Here is a 26,986-nt window from a genome sequence, read left to right as displayed (position 1 = left end):
TTAAAAGACCGTTATTGTAATCAGATGAAGAGCAAGGCCAAGTTTGGAAGACATGATAGCCATTAAAACCAGGTTAATTTACTAGCCACATTTTAAATCTTAAACTTAATTACTACTTGTGTTTTCATTTCTTTGTATTGGAGGGATGGTACATACAAACACACACACACACTGTCCTAGTGCATATGAACCATACCTTAGGTGACTGGCAACAATTAAAATCAGTGCAAGAAAAGCATCATATAAAACTAAATACAATAGCTAAAATAAAATGTCAGGTAAAATTTCCATTCCTTGGAAATGTAAAGGATGCTAAGGAACCCTCCTGAGGCAGGAAGTTTCACAGTTTAGGTGTAGCCTCTAATTCACACTATATATTTATTTAAATATACTGCTTTTCATTAAAAAGTATTGAAGCAGTTACAATAAAATTCAGATAAAACAGTAGGCTAGAACAATAGATAAAAACAAAAATATACAAAATAAAATAAAACCAAATAAAAATCAGCAGTAAATTGGTTAAAATATTTATGTTGTTGAAATGGGTTTATTTAGGATTGTATATTTAAATGTATATTTGGATGATTAAATATAAAGACCAAACTAATGACAACAGGCACAACAACCAGCCCTAGATTTGATAATAAAGTGGTAGATAGCTTTTGCCTTTTAGAATTATCAACATTATAAGGACCAGTAGTAAAAAAAAAATGTTCTGCAGCTTAGCATTTGGTAAGGTAGCAATGAAAGCTTTGGAAAAGATATTCAGATGTTGTGACATATCTATACTTAAAAAGATTTTAAAAGGCAATGGTTTTCCCTGTGACACTTTATGGATGTGAAACTTGGACTCTGAAGAAGCAGGTTAGAAAAAGTATTGACGCTTTTAAAGTTTGGTGTTAGAGAAAACCCTTGAGACTACCGTGGATAGCCAAAACCCCCAAACCCATGGATCATAGAACAAATCAATCTAGAGCTCTCACCCAAGGCACGAATGAACTAGGCTCAAATTATCATATTTTGGATACATTATGCAAAGATCCTGCTCCCTTAAGAAGTCCATAATGCTAGAAAAGGTTGAAGGGAAGGGAACAAGAGGATGACCAGGAGCAAGGCAGATGGACTCTAAATTACAGCAGGAATGGATATACCATTGGAAGACTTGAATGGTCAGGGTGGGGAGAGATCATATTGGAAAAGGTCTATCAGTGTGGTCACTAAGAGGTGACACTGAGTTGGTGGCATATAATCAATATTTGGATGGCAATTCAAGGTTTGCCAAACAGACGGTTCTTGGGGGCTGCAGGAAGGAGGGAATATTACCCGCTTCCATTCCACGAATGAAAAATTACTGAAAAAAGTCCAGTATTTTGAGATAGAGGGCTGAGACCTCCACCATATTGCTCTGAACATTTGGAGGAGCAATAAGATTAAAAACAAGTTCATGGTGGTATTTATGAAATCTGCCCAAAACATTTGTTGTTAGAATGTTGGAGAAAACTAGCTTTTCTTCCCCCTCACTCAAGTAATCTCTATAAGCATATCTGTCTGGATCTTCCACTATTATGAGTCTTCTGCAGATTTTTTGCAAGCTGTGTTAAATCATTCAGTACTGTATCTGTAGAACTAACCACGGCCCCACTGGGGGCTGCTTTTCTCTTTGTAAATTGATGCATACTTTAGATCAAAGATGTGAAGGTTTTTCTTTTTCTTCTTCTTTTTAAAATTATTAACTAAATACAAAAAGCAAAGAAAAAGAAAATACTATTGCACTATTTTGAGCTGGTACAAACTAGACATGTAGGAGGAAAGATGTGTTAATCTAAGGTACTCGAAAACCAGAAAGATTCTGGTAACACCTTTTAAGATTAACACATTTGATTATAAAGCATACGTAAGCTTTTGTGCGCTGCAGCTCATTTCCTTGGATGCATGGAATGGCTTAACTGATGCAGGATTTAAATAGATTGGGATGTGGCTGTGGGGGGGAGGGGAGGGGGGAGGGGAAGACAGAGTAGATATGGCAAATGAAGGCTCCAAGGGGAACAGATTACAGGTACAGGTATGTATCTTTCAATTAACAACAATAATGTGTTAAAAACCCACTGTGTATGAGAAATGTACTGAAAAACCCTTATATCTATTTACTTTAATATTACAGTAAACATCTGCCTTTTTCCCAGACCCAGGATTTCTTTCAAAAGCTGTAGTTCAGCTTTCAAATGGATTAAATACTGTAAAACCCATTTTCCTGAGCATCTTTGATCAGAAGTCCGCTGCAAAAATGATATGACAGGTTTAAGGTCCAGATTTTCTTTCTGCAAATGTGAAAGAAATATTTTTATAGTTTTATATCTGTCCAACTATTGTCCAGATTAAATATTAAATATTGTGCAAATCAAAAGGAGCAAAATGAAGTTAAATGCAGAAGAAGGAAAGGGTGGTACCAGTCAATCACACACAGAATACAGTAATACTTCGTTTTGCTTTTTTGTTTCTATCACTAATACTACTTGTTTTGAAGTATTTCAAATATTTACAAACCTGGGTGTTATTTGCCTTCTCTTATTCTTTGGGGGTATGATTAAATTTACTTAGTCTTCCCTTCCAAGAGCAAAAGTGCTGGGTTAATCATTTCATGATGCAACTGAAATTACTCTCCAGCATGTGGAGCTTTCCTCTATTGAGGGTAGAAGAGACCTTGATACACTTCAGATATCAAAGAGCTATTTTTAAAAGCAAGCCTGGTCCTTAAAAGTTAAAAATAGTCTTCTAAGAAAATGCAATAGATGAGATCAGTAATTAGGTAAAGCTCATTAGCTCCTCCCAGGAAAAGAACAGTGTGGAAGCAGATTTATTCTTAGAGTAATAGCAGTAGAGTTTCACAGTGAAGGGAGCTGCGAGCTTAAAAGAAAGGCCGTCATTTGCTAACATGGAAATGGTCTACAACCAAAAGACTTCAATAGATCAAGCTGTTCTGCTGAATCTGATGGAGCTTCTACTTCAGAGCAAACAACACTAATAGATGTCAAGAATGGAGCTAGGAAAAGCTAAACTTCTTAGAACTGGCCTTAATGCTTTATACCAGGCCATACACCCAATATATGGGATTGCATGGACAGATGGCAAGCAAGTGGCATTGATACCATTGCACTTTCATAGCAAAGAATGGAGGTTTGGTGATTCAACTCTTATTGGTCAGTTTGAACATGTCCACGCACTTTATTGGAATGCATGTTATTCTGCCGACTTGCCAGCTCTGCTTGCTGTTCAGCACAAAAAGCATGTTAGCATTTGGCAGCTGATCCATAATGTTTTGGAAAAGAATAAGCTCATGGTTTTCCAGACATGTGAAATTGCTGAGCCATTCCAGTTGCTCCCCCAAGGCTGTGTGTGGCACCCAAAGAGGGATATTTTATCAGTATTTACCAAGAGGGATGCTTCTATTCTATATGCAGTTCGTTTAGACAATTCCAAGGTTAAAGCGGACATTAAAAGCAGTGGTATCATCCACTGTGCCTGTTGGACCAAGGATGGCAATCGTCTAGTCATTGCTATAAGCAGTGCTCTTCATTCCTATATCTGGGATGAGGCCCAGAAAACATTGAATGCTTGTACTTTTTGCCCAATATTTGATGTTGGAGGCTGTATCTGTGCTATTGAAGCTACTTTGGATTTCCAGATTGCTGTGGCTACTGAGCTTCCTCTTGATAAGATACATGGTTTAAATGCTGGTATTACATTTGAATTACCGATAAGTTCTGAAATGGATTTTCTGTCTACTGATTCTTCACAATCTACTCTGGTGCTTGGGGATGAGGAATACTCAATGGATTTGAGAAGGAAGTCCTTTGATTTGGATAAATCAATAGCAGTGCATTCTGTAGCTTCATCTTCATCAGGCCCAACTGATTTAACCAATATCCTGGCAAACCACAGGAAACTGGATCCCAGTCCTCCTATTCCTTTGAGTAGGAAGGTCTGCCCTTCAGGAACTGGTCAATATTCTTCACACTTGATCTTAGTCACTTTTGAAAGAAAGGTAACCACAACTAGAAAAGTCAGCATTCCTGGCATTTTGGTCCCTGATATAATTGCCTTTGACCTTAGTGCTCAAATTGTGGCAGTAGCTTCTAATACTTGTAATATTGTTTTGGTCTATTCAATTACATCGTCCTGTATGCCCAACTTGCAACGGATCCAACTAGACCAAAGTGAACGATCCAAAGGTCTATCCTTTTTGACAGATAAACTTTTATTAGTTTTGGTTGGCAAGCAGAAATTCACCGATCCCGTACTTATTTCTTCCTCCAATTCAGACAGATATATCATCAGATTGCTGATGAAAGAATTAGTATCTAGAGAAGACTCTTCATCAAACTCTGGAACTACTCAAACTTTGTCATTCAGTTCTAAGTCCTCTGTTAGCCTTCCTGGGAAAAGAAAACATTTTAAGAATCCTGCTTTAGGGGATTGTATTGTGGGGCAGGAGCTCTCAGGACCAGATAATACTATTATTCAGTCACCTATTAGAAGAAGACACATGCTGGAAGTGAAAAGGCCTAGTTATGAACAGACATCACCCTCCAATGTGAGCATTTTTGTTGAAAAAGGAGCCTTGAGGAACTCATCCATTCTAGAAACTTTGGAAGCTGAACCAATTAATCGGTCAGTGGCCCTGTTTGGTGCTGGAACACCTACTAGATTTTCCAATAAATCAACTTCTCCTAAAGTGGCACAAAAAACTTTAAATTCTCCTAAAAATAGCATATTGGATAATGAAAAAATAACACCTGAAATATCCAGAAATGTGGAAAGATTGTATAGCAGCTTCAGTGACTTACATTTGAGACTCCTTGAATTAACAGAATTTGCTAAAAATGGGAGGAGATCATCTCTTGACTACCCTTCTTCTCAAGAGCCACCTTTTGTTCACATCAAATACCAGGTAATTATACAATATTTTCCCTGTAAGTTGTTTTTGGGAATTTGGTACCAAATTGAGGAATTCTGTTAGTTTTTAGACCATTTAGCAGGTTGCATCATTCTGTGCTCAGCTGAAGTGGTGAAATTTTGTCCAGGGAATTATGGCTGTTGTGTCCCACATTTGGCTTTAGAGAAGTGGTATTGGCACATTCTTTTCTGCTCAGGTGATTGTCATTTGCTTTTCAATTTGAAGGCATTATCTACTGTAACAGCACTTGAGGTATGTGGTTTTTAAAATAATTTTTGAGGAGACAAGTTACTGAACCAACATGTGTTAGTAATAGTATACATGCTTGTAAGATTCATTGTGTTTACAGATTCAAAGCATTAAGAAATATATTTGCTCACATAATGAAGAAGTATTAAAAATAAAAATAAAATAAATAAAAAATAAATAAAAATATTTTTTTTATTTTTTAAAAATAAAAATAAATCCAATGGAACTGGTTTTCTTTTCTTCACATGAGCATTCTTCATGTCTTTGTGCAATGCAATAGTTCCCTACATATAAGGAACATCAATTCAATTTTTTCACTGTAATGTATTTATTTTGATTCCTTGCTGATATTTTAGTCTTTCCTAAAGCACAAGATAGCACTGAAGACAACCCCCCCCCCGGTCTCATATGTTGCTTATTTCAGAATGTAAGTAGGCACCATTAACCTTGAGCCTAAAAAAATCAATTCAAGGTTCTACTACTCCCGTTAGATTCAAACACATACATACATGCACCCTACCATCCCCATTGCTGTTTTCCTTGCAGGAGAAGAGGCTGGAAACATATCTGAGTAACTGACTTTTCCTTTAAAAGCATTTGTGTTGATGCAATATTCTGAAATTTTAAAATATGTTTATTAACTAATAGCTTTTACATTTCACAGAACAGGAAAAGAATGGAAGGAGATGGCCAGAGGGATGTGAGTTTACTGTTGATTAGATTGATTAGAAATATGCCTGGTGGGTATAAAGGAAAAGTGGAAATTCAATAGCATTCTTGGCTATTCCAACATTCACTCAACATAACGGTGAAGAACTGATAAAGGGGAGGACAAAAGATGTCCATATGACATCACACGAGGGAAGACAATCTGCTGTGGCCGTACATGTGATTCCCTGGATGCACAGCCACATGCAGTTCACTTCCTCTCCTTCTCATTTTTCCTTTCCTTAATACTTGACCTCCTAAAAGCAGAGGTGCCCTAAAAGACTCCTAAAAGTTGTTACTTTCATGTAATAGAAAGGGAAAATAATTAAATGTATGCCTGAGAGCAATCATATTGGCTATGTATTTAATTTTGATTCAATATAAATGTAAATTATTATTTTTATTTTCTCCAGTCCCACCAACTCAAACTTTTCATTTAGCTCCTCAGCACACTACTCAAAGACCAGACATGGCCTTTCGGATCTGAAAATGTTGCACACTTCTTTGGTTCTCCCAAAGAGAACCAAAGCCAAATAGAAACAAACTCATCTCTCACTCCTAATGTATACCACGAAATTGTAAGGAAAAAACAGTATTATAAACCATTTTGATGACTTTCTGTTTCAAGGAGATTTGAGGAGATGAAGGTATTTCAATGATCATAAAATGATCCTTTTTTCAATATCAACAGTGTATTAAAAGAACAGGAAGTGACCTCGGTAAAGCAAGATAAATGTACACAAATAGTGGAAGGTAGAGGACAGAGAGGAAAATAAGTCTGGGGAAGTCAATTGACTGGATGAAGGAGGGGGTGAATCACTGTATTTGTCAGGGTCATCTTTAATAACTGCAAGCCCCATTTTTATAATCAGGAAAGCAATTGTGAAGTAGACTGAAAACATAAAACAAGTTATGAAAACTGATGAAGGTAAAATTGGTGTTTTATAGCGTAATATAATAGACATTTTTGAAAGACAAGTTTTAAAAAGTTTTAAGAGGTGAAAGGGCAATAATTAAAATAGGAGATAAATAGTGCATGGATAATTTAAAGCAAAGAGAAAGGGGTAAAGAAAGGATATATTTTGTTAATCTGTAATGAAGTTCAGAATAAATGAAAATTCTGAATATATAAAACACAGAATACAGTACCGTATGTGTTATCCAAGATGAACATTTTGTTTTCTATTCTATATTCTCTGGTGCTAGCAGTTCTGTGGTTTGAAGTCTGATTAATTGTTAATTGTGATTCTATTCAGGGGATAGTAGTACGAAACAGATGATGTTCTGTTTGGTAATGATGTTTTCACAATGTTTTATAGCAGTCTGCATCAAAGTGAATAAACAGAATAGGAGAAGAAAAGATCTCAGAGGTAGGGAAATAAACGACAACTCCCAGTTTTCTTCCAGATGTTGCTGAACTACAACTCCCCAAATCTTTAGCCAGCATGAAAATAGTGAGGCATGTTGGGAGTTGTAGTTCCCACCCATGCAAAACATTTTACAATAGTCAGATTACAATAAGTAGTGCTGCAGATTTGAGATTTATTTATTTACAAATAAATTTATTTACAAATAAATTACATTTCATTTGATGGAAAAATAAGGATTTCTCTTCTCTTAAATGTGCAGTATTTGGATCTGAAGCAGGCAAGGATGCTTTAGATCTGGTGTGGGCATCCTCTGAGTTCTGCCACAGCTGCCTTGTGATAGTCTGGATGTCATTCCAGCCCTTTTAATCTATCTTCCCACATCTAGCATTAATTGCCTTACTTATGCTAATGACTGTGACCACTTATTTCACAGCCACCTTATATCCTAAAATCCTCTGGTACTTAGCCAGCCCTGGATGCACATGATCAAAGAGATCCCATAATTCCCTGCAGGGACTAGACATCCAGTGAATCCTCATTAGAAGATGTGATGGCTAGGCATCAGCCAGCTCAAAATTCTGTCCACTTTTTTGGAATTCACAAGTTCAAAGGAATGCCAGATGACTTCACAAGGTTCTCTCTCATGAAACTGTCCAGCAAACAAACATGAACAATTTTGTCCAGAAAATGCCTAGCAGAAATCTCTGGCCCACTACTTTCCAACAGAGAATAGTTAATCTTAAAACAGCACATTGGACAGCACATTGCAGAGTCAGTAAAGGCAGAGAAATATTGGTGCTTTACTACTATTACCACTACAATCTGGGCTTGAACCTGGGCTCAAACCTGCGTGATGGTATTTTCCATCAGCAATGCTCCAGGCATCTCTTTGGCATTTCATCTCCTGGAATCTTAGGAAACCAAGGAGCATCCCTGAATTGACACCCAAAGAGAGGCCATTCAGGCAATCCTATTAAGTACCTTTGTCAGTTCTGAACTTGATAGACCTGCCTGCCAAATTCACTTACTTCAACAGAAATATTGCTGAATGCTTGGTAGACTTCTTGTGGGAATACAGTGATCAATTTCATTCAGTTATTCAGAAATACAGTACATTCAATTATTTTTAAGGTTAACAGAGGTCCACTGCCTTTTAATTTAGGACTGCAACCTCAGAAATGTTATGTGAGATTAAGTTTATTATTTATGCTGTAGATACAGTCTGGCATACTTCATTGACTATTTGGTTGTTGATGTAATCAAGAGCTGGGGTCTATCCAGTTCCTATTGACCATTTGCTGCATGCCCACTCTGGTTACTGGATGTTGCCCTCATGACCATTTTGGTTTGGGCTGCCAGACAGACTGTACATCTGGCTTCCACAGAGGCATCTGCCTGCATTATAGTTGGCTGGCACTTTCTATAGCACTTGTCAGGTCTTATAGGCTTTTTTTTTATATAACCATTACACTATTTTGCCTTTTCTGGTCAGCTACTGGGCACTAGGTGCCATGGCCATGACTGTTAGCTGATCACAGTTCCATGTTCTCCATACTATCCTTTGTCCAGATGCTGCTGGCCTCACTGTCAGAACTGGATCCCTTGGTCCCTTGCTGCTAGTTTTGTCATTCTCTTGCAGACAATAGTTGGGGGTGGTGCTTATTACCAGCCACTCCATTCTGCTTCAACCCATGCCCTCCTCCATGCTTTTTGAACATTAGGTTTAGTGCATCTTCAGAAGAGCACTAGACTCATATTCAGGAATGGCTCATTGATAGAAAACAGGTGTGGCGGAAGGGGTGAACTCCTTCCTGTTTCACCTCATGCTCTCCTTAGTGCCTGCTACCTTTTAGTCAGGCAACTCAACAGGCAGCCCAACTGCCTAAACTCTTCTCCCTCCACCCCATGTTAAGGAGGGTACCAGATGATTGCTTTTCCCACTGACAAGTGACAGAGTGGACAGGGAAATAAAGCTGGGGAATTCACCGGCCATTTTCCTTAACTTGGCCAACAATGAATAGGGACGGCAGCATTTACTGACCTTGTTCCCCTGGCAGAATAGGATTCAGGAATAGGGATGGAGGCAGCACGACTTATGCAGGCATAACTTTTTGCCAGCTCAAGGACTGGCGAACAGCACGTTCCCTTGGCCATCTAGAAGAGCTGACAAACTTTTAGATAAATGTAGAAATAAATTGTAAGTGGGCTTTGGAATGTGGAAATGACACTTTTTAAAAATGACAAGGTTCTTAACCACTATTTGGGGGATGTACATGTGCAACAATGTAACTCTTTGCCATATAAGTAGCAACAAAGTAAAAGGTAGAATATATGTCTAATAAACAAACATACTGTATCGAATGAAATAGCTACATTGTGTTATGCTTGTCTTGAAATTTATAAATACTGTAATCTTTTAAAATCTGTCATTTGTCTGACTGGGCAAGTCCTATGGTATCATAGCTAATAAATTCTTCTCTTTATTGATTAGCCTCCTCTTCCTTGGGTATGGAATAATTATTCCACAACATAAGCTTAAGGTGACTTCTGACAATAACGGATAATGTATGACTCTCCAGGTGTTATCAGAATTAAATTCTCATTCTGATGAAGTTTGAGAGTATGTTGGAAAATATCAATTTTTTCCAGTTAAAAGTCCTGTTTGCTCTGTCCTGTTGAAATGCAGTCCCTTCAATTCAAACAAACGAACAACCCTATACTAAGCAAAGGCTATTACTTGTTACTTCCTCTCACCAAAATTTAAAAAAAAAAGGCTCTTCATGGTGTTCATCTCTGTATTGTTTAATCCAGGATGGATAGGAGGCGCATACAGCTTGAACCAGCGCTATTAAGAAATAATTGAATCCCATTAGTTTATAGAAGCAAAACATTAGTCTTGTTTCCAAACGTTACAAGAGGTGGCAAATCAGTATCTAGGCTATACTTAGGTGACAGTAGCATGCAGGAATTGTTCCTAGGGAAGTGGGGGAGGTAGAACATAGAAGACTAGAATGTCAAGGAGAAGAATTAATATGGTACATTAATAATTGTTTAAATAATGGTGGGGGGGAATACATTAAGTGCTAAGGGAGATTGTGTCATTTATTTCCAGTAAATCAAGATCTAGAACTGTTAGTAAAAACAAAACCTGGAGATACAACAGTGAACATTTTGCATTGAGGTTAGCAAAATAAGATCCAGATTGTTCTGATACTATGCATTTATTTACTGTATTGTAACATACAGTGCATTTTGTTTTCTGTTCAGTTTATAGAGATCTAAACAGGATAGTGTTACTTACACTAGAGAGTTGAGAAATGTTGCAAATTCCAGTTACTTGACATAGGGTGAATGTGGTGAAGGGTGCATGCTTACAGAAAATGAAATCCTATTGGGTACAAAAGGGACTTACTACCTTGTGGGGCTAGGACTGCAGCCAGAATGATGGAATAGTAAGAAGTAGGAGAAGTTATATTTATTGCAGTAAAAACAAACCATTGAAAACAATGCATTACAGTGAAGACTAAATAAACTTGATAGGGGTATGAATATTTATCTCTCAGTAATGTGACAGCACAGCCTCTACAGTCATAAGCCATCCCATACGTAGACTTCACTTTCATTATTAGGAAAAAAAAAATCAAATCTTACAAATCCAACAACACAGTAATCTAATTAGTGAAGTAAGGATTGGTTCACACCTTGTGCTGAGCCGTAAATTAGTTTCACTGGTTCTGGCTTAGCATGTTGTATAAAACATGCTAAAGATCTTCTATAATCACACAGATGAAAATAATTTCTATTTCATTAAACTAACAGGAATGAGCAAGTGAGTTTTGTGCATGGTTGGAGATAGCTGGGTACATTATTTTTGTATTTGGGTTGCCATGTGTCTCAAGTGGTTTGTTTTCCTTAAAATCCATTTCCTACACTGCTTCTTCCAGGGCTTCTTGATTCACCTTGTTTTCTTCATGTCTTTCTGTGCTCTACCTCCCCACATTTCAGTTTTAGTTCATTCCCAGATGTACATTTCATTATAAGTAGCTTCTTAGGGGTTGAAGGAAGTGATTGTATACTTTCCTGCTTCTGCTGTTGTAATGCTACAGTACTTACGCCTAAACTCAGCCAGTTATATTTTGGTTGGGCTCAAATACTGTGCAATACTATAATGCGATTTGGCCCATTTTGGCTTAGTGTGTGTTGTGTGATCCCAGCCATTGTGGTTTGTAAACCATGGCTTTTGGGCTTGTGCTATGCCTGAATCCAACTGTGGTTGATTCAACAAATATTATTTATTATTTTTATACCCTGCCATAATTCCCCAAGACTTTACAGGAGTAAAATAGCAATCCATGGTTGGCATGAAAAAATAAAAATGCCTAAACATATAAAATTGACCAATATTACAGTATATCATCACATCTCAACTGCCCTCTGGAAGAGCTGTTTTCAGTTGCTTCCACAGGGTAGTCACTAACCATTGCAATTCCTCCCGAAAGTAGGGAATTATCAGATGCTTTTCCTGGCAAAATCAAAATGGTTGGGTGACTAGGTATACACAGTAGCCAATATTTTCAAATATTCTTTCCCAGCTGCTCCAATCTTACATCTCCATATTGCTTTATATTGATTTCATGGGGTTGTCTTATGAATAGACATGTCTGGTTTGTTTCCTAGGTGAGCACCCTACCTCTTTTGTGTTTGTGAGAATACGAGCAGATTAAATAATTGATTTGTGAGGAAAACTAATTATTAACAATAAATGTGGATAAAATCACTAATATTTTAATAACAGATTTATTTTTTTTATCTACCCGAAGAAATGTTCTTCAAATGGAGCAATAGTTGAAGAAACACGAAATGTTCTCCTCTGCAGTGGCAAAATCCATCTGAATTTAGTCCAGCGACTTTTTGATCTGCCTATTGTTGAAATGAAACATGGCAAGTCCTCTTTATTATTTAATTATTTTAGTGAGAACTAACTTTTGGGAACCCGAGTTACAGCTTTTCTCTGTAACCCAGGAGTACAATGTTCAATTGACCTTGATTCCTGAGCCTTTCATAGGCAAGACCCTGAATACTCTCTTTATGGATATATTAATGTAGAAAATGGATTGGAATACAGGCAACTCTCATTATTCACAGTAGTTACATTCTGTGAAAATGCCGCATATATTAGCAAATTAGCAAATGCTGAAACCTCAGCTGGGAACATGTGCGTCTGGCAATTCCGATGTTTTCCCACTCCGCATGTTCGCAAATAAGCACAACATTGCCGTGAATACTGATTTTGGGGTTACAAAAACATTTTTGTGAATAAGTGAATTCACAAATACAGAACCCACAAATAACAAGGATTGCCTGTAACATCCAGACTCATTGCAGTACGAGATGGGCGGTGAAGAAATACGATAAATACATTAATAACACTTTCTCTACACTTCCTAAGCAACCTTTCCCCTGCCCCAAACCACATGATAATTTAGCATGTTCTATGACTTTAGACACTGAACTTAGTGGTTTATGTTTAAAATTGCATAAAATTAGTTGTGATTTATGTATTAAATGATGATTAAATAAGGGATTATTGCAATGTGCAAACACTCTGTGTGTACTCTACCGCTCTGATCTCAGACATCTACAGACTGATTAATGATACCCAATAAAGCTGCCCACTTGTATCATAGCAGTCCTATCAAGCTACTGATGTTCAGTAAATCTAGTCCCATGGTAGTATTAAAGAGATTATCATGCTTATGAAATAACTGGCTGAACACAGATGCTAAGCCATAGTAAGCCTTCATCTTGCTGCCTCTTCTTAAATGATTTAAAATCCTTAAGAAATAGTTTTTAATGGGTTTTCTTAAACTTCATAATTTATCAAAAATGCATACATAAGCAGAAATGGCTCTCTTATATGTAACATATCACACAGCAAGGCAAGAACTTAGAATATGTTTTTTGAAGGAAAAAAACTATTTAAAATAATTTAAACAGAAATGAGTAATAATCACAAAAATTTAAAGCAAAGTATAAACATACTTAAGTAGCAGTTTTGGTTTTTTTTTAATTCGTTCAATCATGTTCACTTCCCGGCCTGGACAAGTCCCTGCAATTCTCTTGGCAAGGTTTTTCGGAAGTGGTTTGCCATTGCCTCCTTCCCAGGGCTGATAGAGAGGGACTGGCCCAAAGTCACCCAACTGGTTTTGTGCCTCAGGCAGGACTAGAACTTAACAGTCTCCCGGTTTCTAGCCTGGCACCAACCACTACACCAAACTGGCTTTCAAGTAGCAATTAGGAAAATGGAAAGGAAGGAGGAAAAAAAGACCAAAAAGGGGGCTGCTTGAATGTTGTTTCTTATAGACAAATTTGATCTTTTGTTTTGTTTTTTATTACATTTTTAAAATCACAATATTAAATTTCACCTTTTGATTTCTCATCTCAACTCTCACCCTAGTTTAAAGCTTATGTAATAGCAATTAATATTAATTTAGAAAAATATAAACAACATATACTGATATGTATATGAATTATATGCATTCTATTCCTTTTCCCTTTTCCTTTGTTTTCCTGTTTTTACTTAATAAAAATAAAAATGATTTAAAAATGCACATACATACAATATGTATTTAGTAATAGAGACACTATGTCTTACTGTGCTTTGGATTAGTTTAATCTCTGCTGAGAACAGGAACTCACCAATCTAATCTTTCAAACTTCTGGTTTCTCTCTTCACCTTTGATTTAATCATGGAAGTTGGAAAATATCAGGAAAGAAATTATCTTCATCTTCCTCTTACATCAATCCATAGTTCATGACTATATGGATTTCATGTAATACTGCCAATAATGTTTTCTGTAATTTTTTTGTCTATGGCTCTGCCAGTCCAGCCATAATTGTGCTCATTGTCTACCCTCATGAAATAAAATGGGTAGTCTTGCTGCTGCACAGTGCTTCCAGGAACATAATTACAATGCTGGTTGTTGCAGCATCCTGTAAATTGTAGTTTTAGAGAAAAGAAAGTCTTAGGACAGTGAAGAAAGAGAAAAGGTAGAAAAAGGACTAAATGGTGCATTATTCTCAGAGATGGAAGTTGAACTCTACTAGCTGCTGCCCCTTGCCTGCACATGAGAAACAGGCAAAACTTTCAGCCCACTGTCACAGCTGCCATCTTGGCCTTTTTATCCAAACCCTGCAGACACCTCCGTGCACAACTGTAGCAGGTAACAGTCTCCCAAGAGATCTAAAGTAAGATCACCACCAAAACCCAGTTTTTAAACTGGGAAGTTTCAGTCATTTATGGATGTTCCAATGCAATTCATTTCTAATATTCCTGTGTTTTCCTATTGCTTCTCCCATTTTCTTGTTTTAATCATAAATAATCAGATAAGGGAGGAAAAATGGAATGTCTGCACAGAATTCCCTACTAAGTCCCTCTGGAAGTACTCAATTAACATGGTGAGCATTACTCATAAAGGCCCATGATACTTGAGTAACCATTCAGCATTCAGTACTTCAATTATTCTGTTTTAATATTTAGAATATTTATTTATTTATTGACTGCCAAAGACCAAAACATGTGATATAATTAAATAAAGCAAAATAAGAAATTAACATAAAAACAAAGCCAAGGATGAATAAAATGAAGTAACTAATACAATCAGACTTAGACCCAAGACCTTCTTAAAGCAATTGCAATTGTGCAGAATTTGGCAAACTTCCTATAATTTTTTCAGTTGGACTGCTGATAAAAAAAAGTTTCTCCTTTTCAGACTGACCCAAGGGGAGTTAATAAATTGGAATGCATGCAAAGGTGTCTTAATTGTCCCACCCATACTGTACATGGACAGAGGTGGCCCTAACATGGATTGTTATCAAACTTCTCCTCCAGATGGTTAAACACTGAGCCTAGAGAGTGGGAACACATCTAAAGATTTGGGAGGCTGGATGTGGCTACAGGTTGTGAATGAATACATTTTATACTCTTAATACCGTTAATTGACATCCTTGTGCATTTGACGTTACTTAATAACATTTTGTGTATCCAATAAAGAATGTGAAATAAAATTTTTCAATAGTATAATTTTATAGGTTGACATATACAGACATCTTCAGCAAAGGATAGTTACCTTGTTGTGGTGCTGGAGCTTGAGCACCTCAATGATGCCACGAGCTAAACTGTGAAGGGCCACCCAAGACGGGAAGGTCATGACAGAGAGGTCAGACTAAATGCGATCCCTGGGGAAGGTAATGGCAACCCACCCCAGTATTCTTGCCGTGAAAACTAAATGGATCAGTACAACCAGAGATATGTCGGTATACCATCGGAAGATGAGACCCCCAGGTCGGAAGATGGTCAAAATGCTACTGGGGAGGAACAGAGGATGAGTTCAACTAGCCCCAGACGTGATGACGCAGCTAGCTCAAAGCCGAAAGGACGGCTAGCGGCCGACGGTGCTGGTGGTGAACGGCGAATCCGATGTTCTAAGGATCAACACACCATTGGAACCTGGAATGTAAGATCTATGAGCCAGGGCAAATTGGATGTGGTTATTGGTGAGATGTCAAGATTCAAGATAGACATTTTGGGCGTCAGTGAACTGAAATGGACTGGAATGGGCCACTTCACATCAAATGACCACCAGATCTACTACTGTGGACAAGAGGACTACAGAAGAAATGGAGTAGCCTTCATAATTAATAGTAAAGTGGCTAAAGCAGTGCTTGGATACAATCCAAAAAACGATAGAATGATCTCAATTCGAATTCAGGGCAAGCCATCTAACATCACAGTGATCCAAATATACACCCCAACCACAGATGCTGAAGAAGCTGAAGTAGAGCAGTTCTATGAGGATCTGCAGCACCTACTGGCCAACACACCTAAAAGAGATGTTATTTTCATCACGGGAGACTGGAATGCTAAGGTGGGCAGTCAAATGACACCTGGAATTACAGGTAAGCATGGCCTGGGAGAACAAAACGAAGCAGGACATAGGCTGATAGAATTTTGCCAAGACAACTCACTCTGCATAACAAACACTCTCTTCCAACAACCTAAGAGACGGCTTTATACATGGACTTCACCAGATGGACAACACCGAAATCAGATTGACTACATCCTTTGCAGCCAAAGGTGGCGGACATCTATACAGTTGGTAAAGACAAGACCTGGAGCTGACTGTAGTTCTGATCACGAACTTCTTCTTGCACAATTTAGGATCAGACTAAAGAGATTAGGGAAGACCCACAGATCAGCTAGATATGAGCTCACTAATATTCCTAAGGAATATGCAGTGGAGGTGAAGAATCGAGTTAAGGGACTGCACTTAGTAGATAGGGTCCCGGAAGAACTCTGGACAGAAGTTTGCAACATTGTTCAGGAGGTGGCAACAAAATACATCCCAAGGGAAGAGAAAACCAAGAAGGCAAAATGGCTGTCTGCTGAGACACTAGAAGTAGCCCAAGAAAGAAGGAAAGCAAAAGGCAACAGTGATAGGGGGAGATAGGCCCAATTAAATGCAAAGTTCCAGAGGTTAGCCAGAAGAGATAAGGAATTATTTTTAAACAAGCAATGTGTGGAAGTGGAAGAAGACAATAGAATAGGAAGGACAAGAGACCTCTTCCAGAAAATTAGAAATATCGGAGGTAAATTCCAGGCAAAAATGGGTATGATCAAAAACAAAGATGGCAAGGACCTAACAGAAGAAGAGATCAAGAAAAGGTGGCAAGAATATACAGAAGACCTGTATAGGAAGGATAACAATATCGGGGATAGCTTTGACAGTGTGGTCAGTGAGCTAGAGCCAGACATCCTGAAGAGTGAGGTTGAATGGGCCTTAAGAAGCATTGCTAATAACAAGGCAACAGGAGACGACGGCATCCCAGCTGAACTGTTCAAAATCTTGCAAGATGATGCTGTCAAGGTAACGCATGCTATATGCCAGCAAATTTGGAAAACACAAGAATGGCCATCAGACTGGAAAAAATCAACTTATATCCCCATACCAAAAAAGGGGAACACTAAAGAATGTTCAAACTATCGAACAGTGGCACTCATTTCACATGCCAGTAAGGTAATGCTCAAGATCCTGCAAGGCAGACTTCAGCAATTCATGGAGCGAGAATTGCCAGATGTACAAGCTGTCATGAGTGCCGTTGAGCTAAAGTCATCAGCGCAATGGCACACATGACAATAGCAAGGAAATAGGTGAAGGGGTGCAAGATAAGTAGCCATCAACCCACAACGACTAACGGCCAACAAACAATAACTAAACGGATCACGGAGCACACCCAAGCCATCAGCGCCAATACAACGGAGATCGCCCAGCTGACAGCAATCAGCAGAGGAATAGAAAACCTGATGATGGGTGATCCCGGAACCCCTCACCCACCGGCAGGGCAACGTATTGGACAAAGGGGGGTGACGTGACCGCGAGGGGGCGCTGACCGGCGCGGGGTATTTAAACCCCGCACCGGCGCGCTCCTGTCACTCTCAGCTTTTTTCCTTCCAACGCTGTAACTGCGCTGTGAATAAATCAGAGCCTGATCCACGAACCAGTGTCTGAGTATTATTCAGAGGCAGGCAGCGCATGACATAAAGCTGAGAGTCATAAACTCAGCCTCGCCGAGCCCCACCGGACGACAACGAGCCGCGGGAGGAGTAGACGGCGAGAAGACCAGCAAGATGAGGCCGGAGCGGCGCGGGCAAGGAGGGCGAGCCGCGCGGCAAGAGACAGAGGAGGACCGACCAAGGCCAGAGGCACCGCGGACTCCCGGAGCCATGGACGCCCACCCCACCCGACCCGAGCCTCAGCTCCAACCCCAAGGGGAGATGGCGACGGAGGCAACCCGACCGCGGGAGGGAGCAGCACGACTTCCGAAACCAGCGGAGGACCCCGCGCCCCACATCGCACCCCAGCAACGGGCGTGGAGCGACAGCCCAACGGCGGTCAACACGGAGGAGGACGACGGAGACACCCAGCAGACGGCGGAGGAAGCGGACCCGCGGCAGAGGGACGATGAACCCCGCCGGCAACCCACCCCCGAGGACGCGCCAACGGAACCGGCCCCAGCGGCGGCGCGGGCTGTGGACGAGGAGGCACGAGCTGAACTCGCGGCCATGCGGGCTCAACTGACGGAACTCCGGACCATGCTCCAGTCGCTTATGCCCCCCGCGCCACCCAACGACGTCCCCGCACAGGCCCACACCCCGAGCGAAGCACCGAACCCCCACGGGCCAGCGGAGGGTCAGCAGACGGCACAGGCGGACGACACCACACACTGGGAAGCGAGAGGCGGGGCCGCGCAAAACGCCCGGGCCCCAAAGGACTTCCCCATCTTCTTCGATGGGACCCCCACGAAACTCTCGTTTTTCGTCACGAACGCTAGGGAGTTCATGGGGAGGCACGGACACTCCTACGACTCCGAGGCCGACAAGATCGCCGCCGTGGCGATCAAACTCCAAGACAGGGCGGCGGACTGGTACGTCCAACTGTACGAGTCCAGCTCCCCCGCCCTCGCCACCTTCCCTGCTTTCATCAATGAGATGAAAAACTACTTCGAAGACCCCCTAGCCAAAGTAAGGGCGAAAAGCGCACTCCAAAGACTTAAACAGGGCACACGCACGGTCCCTGACTACGCCCTGGAGTTCAAAGCCCTCGCGGGGAAGGTCAGCGACTGGTCCGAGACCACCCTGCTGGAAATGTTCAAAAGGGGGCTCAACCGCGACGTTCTCCAATGGGCCCTCTACCGCGACGACCCAGAAACACTACACGGGTGGATCCACCTCGCGGGGAAAGCCGAACACGCGCACCGCACCTTCCTCATGACAACCACGGAAGACACAAACTATGCCGGAAAAAAGGTACCCGCACCACACGTGGGGATGGCCGGCCCCATATACCCAAAAAAGAAATTCAACCGGGAGCCCTGCGGGAGGTGTGGCAAATTAGGGCACAAGACGGTGGATTGCTTCGCCAACCGACCGCCGACCAGTGCGCCCAAACCCACCCCGAAAATTAGCCCCAAACCACCCAACCTGGGGCCGCCCCCTCACCGCCGAATGACCGTGGCCACAGCGACACCAGAGGAAGGCTGGGACGCTTACTGGGGGGAAGAGGATAACGCAGACCCCGACCAGCCGGCGGGAAAAGCTCCCCGCCTGCCCTGAAACGCGTGGCGAGGCAGGCGGTGGGACAGCAGCGCGGACCACCTCGACGGAACGACGAAAGCCCCGTAATAATGGCAGCAATCAAACTCTCTGCCGGCAACGGAGCCACCACGGCCGCGGCACTAGTGGACTCGGGGTGCTCAAAAAACCTCATCCACCCCGACCTAGTCGCCAAACTCGACCTCCGCTGCTTCCCCCTCCCCACGCCGCTGGCATTCCACCAGCTGGAAGGCTCCACAGCGGGAGGGAAACCAGCCACGCTACAAACCGAGCCGGTCACCCTGCAAATGGGCACTCACACCGAGCGCACATCGTTCGTCGTCACGCACATCGGACGGCCCATTGCAGTCCTGGGGATGCCATGGCTCGCGACAAACAACCCGCGGATCAACTGGGAGACCCGCACCTTCACATTCGGCGACGGCGAGTATCGAGCACCAGTTCCAGCGGGCAGAACCAACCCCACGGTAGGACGAGCGGAGGCGACCACACAAGACAACGCCGCTACCACAGCAGACCTACCAGAACAATACGCCGACTTCTCCGAGGTCTTCGGAGAGGCAGAAGCTGACCAACTACCCCCCCACCGCAAGACGGATTGCCGGATCGACCTACTGCCCGACGTCCCCTTACCTAGACCAAAGATCTATTCGATGACCCCGAAGGAGATGGCAACCCTCCGGGAGTTCATCGATAAAAACCTAGACAGGGGATTCATAGAGCCAGCATGCTCACCGGTCGGAGCCCCCGTCTTATTCCGGGAGAAGAAAGACGGGACCCTACGGCTCTGCACCGACTACCGGGGCCTAAACGCGGCTTCCCTGTCCAACAAATACCCCTTACCCCTGGTGAAGGACATGCTCGCCCACCTGTCCACGGGCAAAGTCTTTTCCAAACTGGACCTTCGCGAGGCGTACTATCGCATCCGAATCAGGGAGGGGGACGAATGGAAGACGGCGTTCAACTGCCCCCTAGGCGCCTTCCAGTACAAAGTACTGCCCTTCGGACTCGCGGGGGCCCCTGGGGTGTTCATGCAGCTCATCAATGAGGTACTGCATGAACATCTGTTCAAAGGGGTCCTGGTCTACATCGACGACGTCCTTATTTACACAAAAACGCACGAGGAACATGTGACCCTAGTCAGGCAAGTCCTCGACAAGCTCAGAAGGGCGCAGCTCTATGCCAAGCCTACAAAGTGCGAGTTTCACAAAGAGCGCCTAGACTATCTGGGGTACCGAATCTCTGGGGACGGCATCGAAATGGACCCCGCAAAAGTCGAAGCGGTGCTAAACTGGGAGCGCCCCCACAACAGACGCCAACTACAGAGCTTCCTCGGATTCGCGAATTTTTACAGGTCATTCGCCCGGGGGTTCGCAGAGATAGCCCTCCCCCTAACGGACCTCCTCAAAACCAAAGGGGTGGGGGACACCCGACGCGCCAAGAACCCAGGCACAGTGCTGAATTGGACTCCCGCGTGCCAGACCGCATTCAACAAGCTGAAAGCGCTGTTCACTACGGAGCCAATCCTCGCGCACCCGGACCCAGAACGGCCGTTCGTGGTCCAAGCCGACGCCTCAGACTTCTCCCTGGGAGCCATCCTGCTACAGAAAGACCCCACGGGACTCCTGAAACCATGCGCCTACCTGTCAAGGAAGTTCTCCGAGACAGAAAGGCGATGGCACGTCTGGGAGAAAGAAGCCTTCGCGGTGAAATCAGCGCTAGAGACATGGCGACACCTACTCGAGGGAGCCACCCAACCATTCGAGGTCTGGACTGACCACCGGAACCTCGAGGCCCTACGAACGCCTAGACGCCTTAGCCCAAAACAGGTCCGATGGGCCCAATTCTTCAGCCGCTTTAATTTCCAGCTGAAGTTCATGCCGGGCAAAAAGAACTTCCTGGCCGACGCCCTCTCCCGACTGCCCCAAGACGAAGAGCCCGCCCCAGACACCATTGGGACGGTCCTATCCGCCTCGCAACTGGGGATGGCCGTGACCACCCGAAGCGGCGCGCGGAGGCAGCTCGACTCTACGGCGCAGCCGACGGCGGGACAACCGGCGACCGGAAGAAGCCAACCGCAACTACCAGGGGGAATGCGCACGGACCTCGCCGCCGCCCTCAAAACCGACCCCTGGTTCCTGGCAAACCCCGACAAGGTAACGATGGCACAGGACCTGGCATGGGGGGAAGGCAGAATCTACGTCCCGGACTCGCAACGCCAGGCGATCTTGCATAGGTCACACGACGCCAAACAAGCGGGACACTTTGGGTTCCTCAAGACCCTACACCTAACACGGCGTCAATTCTGGTGGCCCGCGCTCAGGCGAGACGTAAAAACCTATATAGCGTCCTGCCCAACGTGCGCTAGGGCCAAACGGGCACCAGGCAAACCTGCGGGGCTATTACAACGGGTGGCAGAACCCTCCCGCCCATGGGAGGAAATCTCTATGGATTTTATAGTGGACCTCCCACCCAGCCAGAAGAAAACGGCCATTTGGGTGGTGAAGGACTACTTCTCAAAGCAGGCCCACTTCATCCCCTGCACGTCGGTCCCATCCTCACAACAGCTAGCCAAACTCTTCCTCATCCACGTGTACAGGCTACACGGATGTCCCGCACGTGTGGTGACCGACAGGGGCACACAGTTCACCTCCAAATTCTGGCGGGCCTTCCTAAAGCTGACGGGGACCCAACAGGCCCTATCTACGGCTTGGCACCCCCAGACGGACGGAGCCACAGAGGTTCTTAATGCCACCTTAGAGCAATTCATACGATCATATACTAACTACCACCAAGACGACTGGGCTGAACTGCTCCCGTTCGCCGAAGTCGCATACAACAACGCCGTCCACACGAGCACGGGGAAAACTCCGTTCGAAGTAGTCTCGGGGCGCGACTTCGTCCCCATACCGGAGCTACCTCAACCCCCGGAACCCCAGGTGGACGCTAGCGACTGGGGACGGAAGATCGCGGAAGCATGGCCAGTAATCACGGCGGCGCTGAAGGATGCACAGGCAGCCTACAAAGAGCAGGCCGACAAGCACCGGCGCCAACAACCGACGTTCCAAGCGGGGGATATGGCCTACCTATCCACCAAGTTCCTAAAGTCAACCCAACCCTCGAAAAAACTGGGGCCTAAGTACATCGGGCCGTTCCGAGTCACGCAAATAGTGAACCCGGTAGCAATACGCTTGGACCTGCCACACAACCTACGGAGACTCCACCCGGTGTTCCACACCAGCCTCCTGAAACCGGCAACCACCTCCCGATGGCACCCAAGCACGCCACAGCCCGCACCGGTGATGATCGACGGGCAACACCACTTCGAGATAAGGGACATTCTCGACTCCCGCAAGCAACGAGGAACTCTACACTATCTGGTCAGGTGGAAACACTTCCCCCACCCGGAATGGGTGGCGGCGCACAACGTTAACGCGCCTGACCTGACCAGAGCATTTCACCGGGCATACCCCGACAAACCACAACCAAGGTCAGCAAGCCAAACCCCCCCCCCCGCAGGCCCCCCCCGCCTCCCGTGCCCCAAGGGAAAGGGCCCCCCCAAGCCCGCAACTTGGGTGGACCTCCCCCCCCCGGGACTCACTCCCCCCGCCCCGGGCCCACGGGGTGGTGACAAGCGTTCGCCAGCACCCTCCCCCCGCCCCCCCGGCCACGGGGGAGTGGCAAGCAAGTCAACAGGGCAACCTGGGGGCAACGCCCAGGAGATACAACAAAGGCGACGCACTTTAAATGAGAAAAAAGAAGGGCCCTACCTGGAGCTGATAAGCACCCGACCAGCCACGCCTCTCTCCTCGCCGAACTGAGCCAAACAAACAGGGTGTGGCTGGAGCATGCGCACGCCAGGACAGGACCCGAGCATGCGCACCATGGACACACCCTGGGAAGGCACGTGGTAGAGGGAGGAGCAAAGGGAGGGGCGACAACTACTCCGGCGGGAATTTTGAAAAAAAAAAAAAAAAAATTCCGTTTTGACAGCTCCACCGGAAAAAAAACAAAAAAAAAAAAACCCAGAAAACCGGGGGGGAACACTGTTCAGAAAGGGGGCAGTATGTCATGAGTGCCGTTGAGCTAAAGTCATCAGCGCAATGGCACACATGACAATAGCAAGGAAATAGGTGAAGGGGTGCAAGATAAGTAGCCATCAACCCACAACGACTAACGGCCAACAAACAATAACTAAACGGATCACGGAGCACACCCAAGCCATCAGCGCCAATACAACGGAGATCGCCCAGCTGACAGCAATCAGCAGAGGAATAGAAAACCTGATGATGGGCGATCCCGGAACCCCTCACCCACCGGCAGGGCAACGTATTGGACAAAGGGGGGTGACGTGACCGCGGGTGAGGGGGCGCTGACCGGCGCGGGGTATTTAAACCCCGCACCGGCGCGCTCCTGTCACTCTCAGCTTTTTTCCTTCCAACGCTGTAACTGCGCTGTGAATAAATCAGAGCCTGATCCACGAACCAGTGTCTGAGTATTATTCAGAGGCAGGCAGCGCATGACACAAGCTGGGTTTAGAAAAGGCAGAGGAACTAGGGACCAAATTGCCAACATCTGCTGGATAATGGAAAAAGCCAGGGAGTTTCAGAAAAAGATCTATTTCTGTTTTATTGACTATTCTAAAGCCTTTGACTGTGTGGACCATAACAAATTGTGGCAAGTTCTTAGTGGTATGAGGATACTTCAGTCTGCCTCCTGAAGAATCTGTATAACGACCAAGTAGCAACAGTAAGAGCAGACCACGGAACAACGGACTGGTTTAAGATTGGGAAAGGTGTACGGCAGGGCTGTATACTCTCACCCTACCTATTCAATTTGTACGCAGAACACATCATGCGACATGCCGGGCTTGAGGAATCCAAGGCTGGAGTTAAAATCGCTGGAAGAAACATTAACAATCTCAGATATGCAGATGATACCACTTTGATGGCTGAAAGCGAAGAGGAACTGAGGAGCCTTATGATGAAGGTGAAAGAAGAAAGTGCAAAAGCTGGCTTGCAGCTAAACCTCAAAAAAACCAGGATTATGGCAACCAGCTTGATTGATAACTGGCAAATAGAGGGAGAAAATGTAGAAGCAGTGAAAGACTTTGTATTTCTAGGTGCGAAGATTACTGCAGATGCTGACTGCAGTCAGGAAATCAGAAGACACTTAATCCTTGGGAGAAGAGCAATGACAAATCTCAATAAAATAGATAAGAGCAGAGACATCACACTGACAACAAAGGTCCTCATAGTTAAAGCAATGGTGTTCCCCGTAGTAACATATGGCTGCGAGAGCTGGACCATAAGGAAGGCTGAGAGAAGGAAGATAGATGCTTTTGAACTGTGGTGTTGGAGGAAAATTCTGAGAGTGCCTTGGACTGCAAGATCATCAAACCAGTCCATACTCCAGGAAATATAGCCAGACTGCTCACTTGAGGGAATGATATTAAAGGCAAAACTGAAATACTTTGGCCACATAATGAGAAGACAGGACACCCTGGAGAAGATGCTGATGCTAGGGAGAGTGGAGGGCAAAAGGAAGAGGGGCCGACCAAGGGCAAGGTGGATGGATGATATTCCAGAGGTGACGGACTCATCCCTGGGGGAGCTGGGGGAGTTGACGACTGACAGGAAGCTCTGGCGTGGGCTGGTCCATGAAGTCACGAAGAGTCGGAAGCGACTAAATGAATAAACAACATACAGACATACACACCAGTACAGGTAATTTACAGAAACAAAGTATGTACTGAAGTAGAAAGAAGGCACTACTTGCAAAAGATTAAAAGTTCATGATTGGTAATAGCAATCTTCTTATGAAATGATCAACAGCATGGAAGAACAACACAGCATGTGATCAACAGAAGTAGAAGTAACAAAATAAGTTTTTTTCTGTACTTTTAAAATATAATGTTCAAACCATAGTTGGTACAACACATGAATCTTTAAAAAGTTAGTGATTCTGAATCTATGTATGCACCATAATTAACTATAGCAAAGTTAGAGTTGAAATTACAGTCTAAAATAGCTTTCTCCAACTTGAAGTCCTTTGGGTGGCAACTACAGTTCCCAGAATTAGAGACAGCATATGCCAAATGTTGGGATTATATCGTTCATATTAGAGAATGATTTCTTTAAAAAAATTAAAGAATTTTAATGTTGCATATCCCAAAGTATCTGGAAGGCACCATGTTAGGAAAACTGCTCTACAAATATCTACCTATTGTTTTGGATTCAGAATCTAACCTGAATGGCATTGGGAAATACCGTAGTATTCTGTGATATTGTAATACTGTCAATGTTACTTATAAATGACTAGCCAATAGAATAAATTACCAAAACAAATAAATAACAATCTTGTTTACATTATTTAAATAATTAAAAATATTTGAAATTGCAGCGTTCTTTTTCCATAGAAGTGAAATTGCAATGTATTTTCAAATTATCAATATCAAGTTATAAAAGGTGCTATTTTAACCATATCCAATGCAATTTTAACTTTTTTTCTCCTGTTGATTACCTTGATTTCATCCTAGGAGTCAGGCGGCATATACATTCAATGAATTATTATTATTATTATTATTGTTATTATTATTATTATTATTATTATTATTATTTTCTTTTCAGTAATCAAGGAGGAAATTCAGGTTGTGAGTTTACTCTGTCCTCCAGCATTTTACTTTACCCTAGAAACTAAAACAAAGGGGATACACTCTAAATACTCAATAATCTTGTTCGGATATAACCCTCAGATGTGAAAGCCTTCTATTATTCTTAGAAAAACCTAGTTGTATAGCACAGTAATTAAAACATATTCATAAACTTTTAATTAGATGACTATTTTATCTCTGCAACAGGAGGTAATTTCATTTTTCTTCATGGAAAAATATTGTATCATATTAATATAATATAATATATATTTATATAATATATATTATAATAAATATAAATATAAATATATTAGAGCTAGATTATCTTTTTGTAAGTACCAAAAGTGAAGAAATAATTTGCTGTATTATCCACTTCGGCTTAAAACTGAAATCAGAATGTAATCAAATACATTTTTGTAACATTGTTGAAATAACCTATTAAAAGAAGCTCAGAGGATTATATACAGGTACACACTTAATATTTAGACAAATGCTTGTATATCTAACTTATGCACCCATCTTCTGACATTTTTTTCCTCTTCTCTAGGTCCTTCCTGGATAGTTCTTATTGCGGATGGTGAAGGTTTTATTCCAATAGATTTTAAAGCAAAGCAGGAGATCATCATAAGGGATGGCAAGGATAATTTCAATGCCTATGGAAGTTACATGTTCAAAACAAATTTTTCATCATAACCACCAAGCATGGTGAGATAGTCAGGGAACTATAAAACCATATTCTGGAACATAAAGGAACTAAAACATTAGAAAATGATTAGAAGGACTTTCACATGTATTTTAATTGTAATTCACAAAAGTTCCACAGAAGTGTGTTTTCCCTGCAGGGTTTTACTGTACACTAAGGAATCAGGATGGTTCTCCAC

General features: G+C 42.9%; 1 protein-coding gene across 1 annotated transcript; it reads left to right on the top strand.

Annotated features, from left to right (window-relative positions):
* The first annotated feature begins 3,034 nt into the window (after nucleotides 1-3,034).
* On the top strand, nucleotides 3,035-26,986 carry LOC134488894 (WD repeat and coiled-coil-containing protein-like). The gene is made up of 3 exons (XM_063291241.1): nucleotides 3,035-4,948; nucleotides 12,102-12,222; nucleotides 26,653-26,986. Exons 1-3 carry the CDS (start codon nucleotides 3,035-3,037, stop codon nucleotides 26,796-26,798), a joined length of 2,181 nt encoding a protein of 726 aa, XP_063147311.1. The 3' UTR covers nucleotides 26,799-26,986.

Source organism: Candoia aspera, chromosome 1 (genome assembly GCF_035149785.1).
Source record: "Candoia aspera isolate rCanAsp1 chromosome 1, rCanAsp1.hap2, whole genome shotgun sequence".
Lineage (NCBI taxonomy): Eukaryota > Metazoa > Chordata > Lepidosauria > Squamata > Boidae > Candoia > Candoia aspera.
The sequence above is the reverse complement of the archived record's forward strand: the minus strand, read 5'-3'. Positions and strand labels throughout refer to the sequence as shown.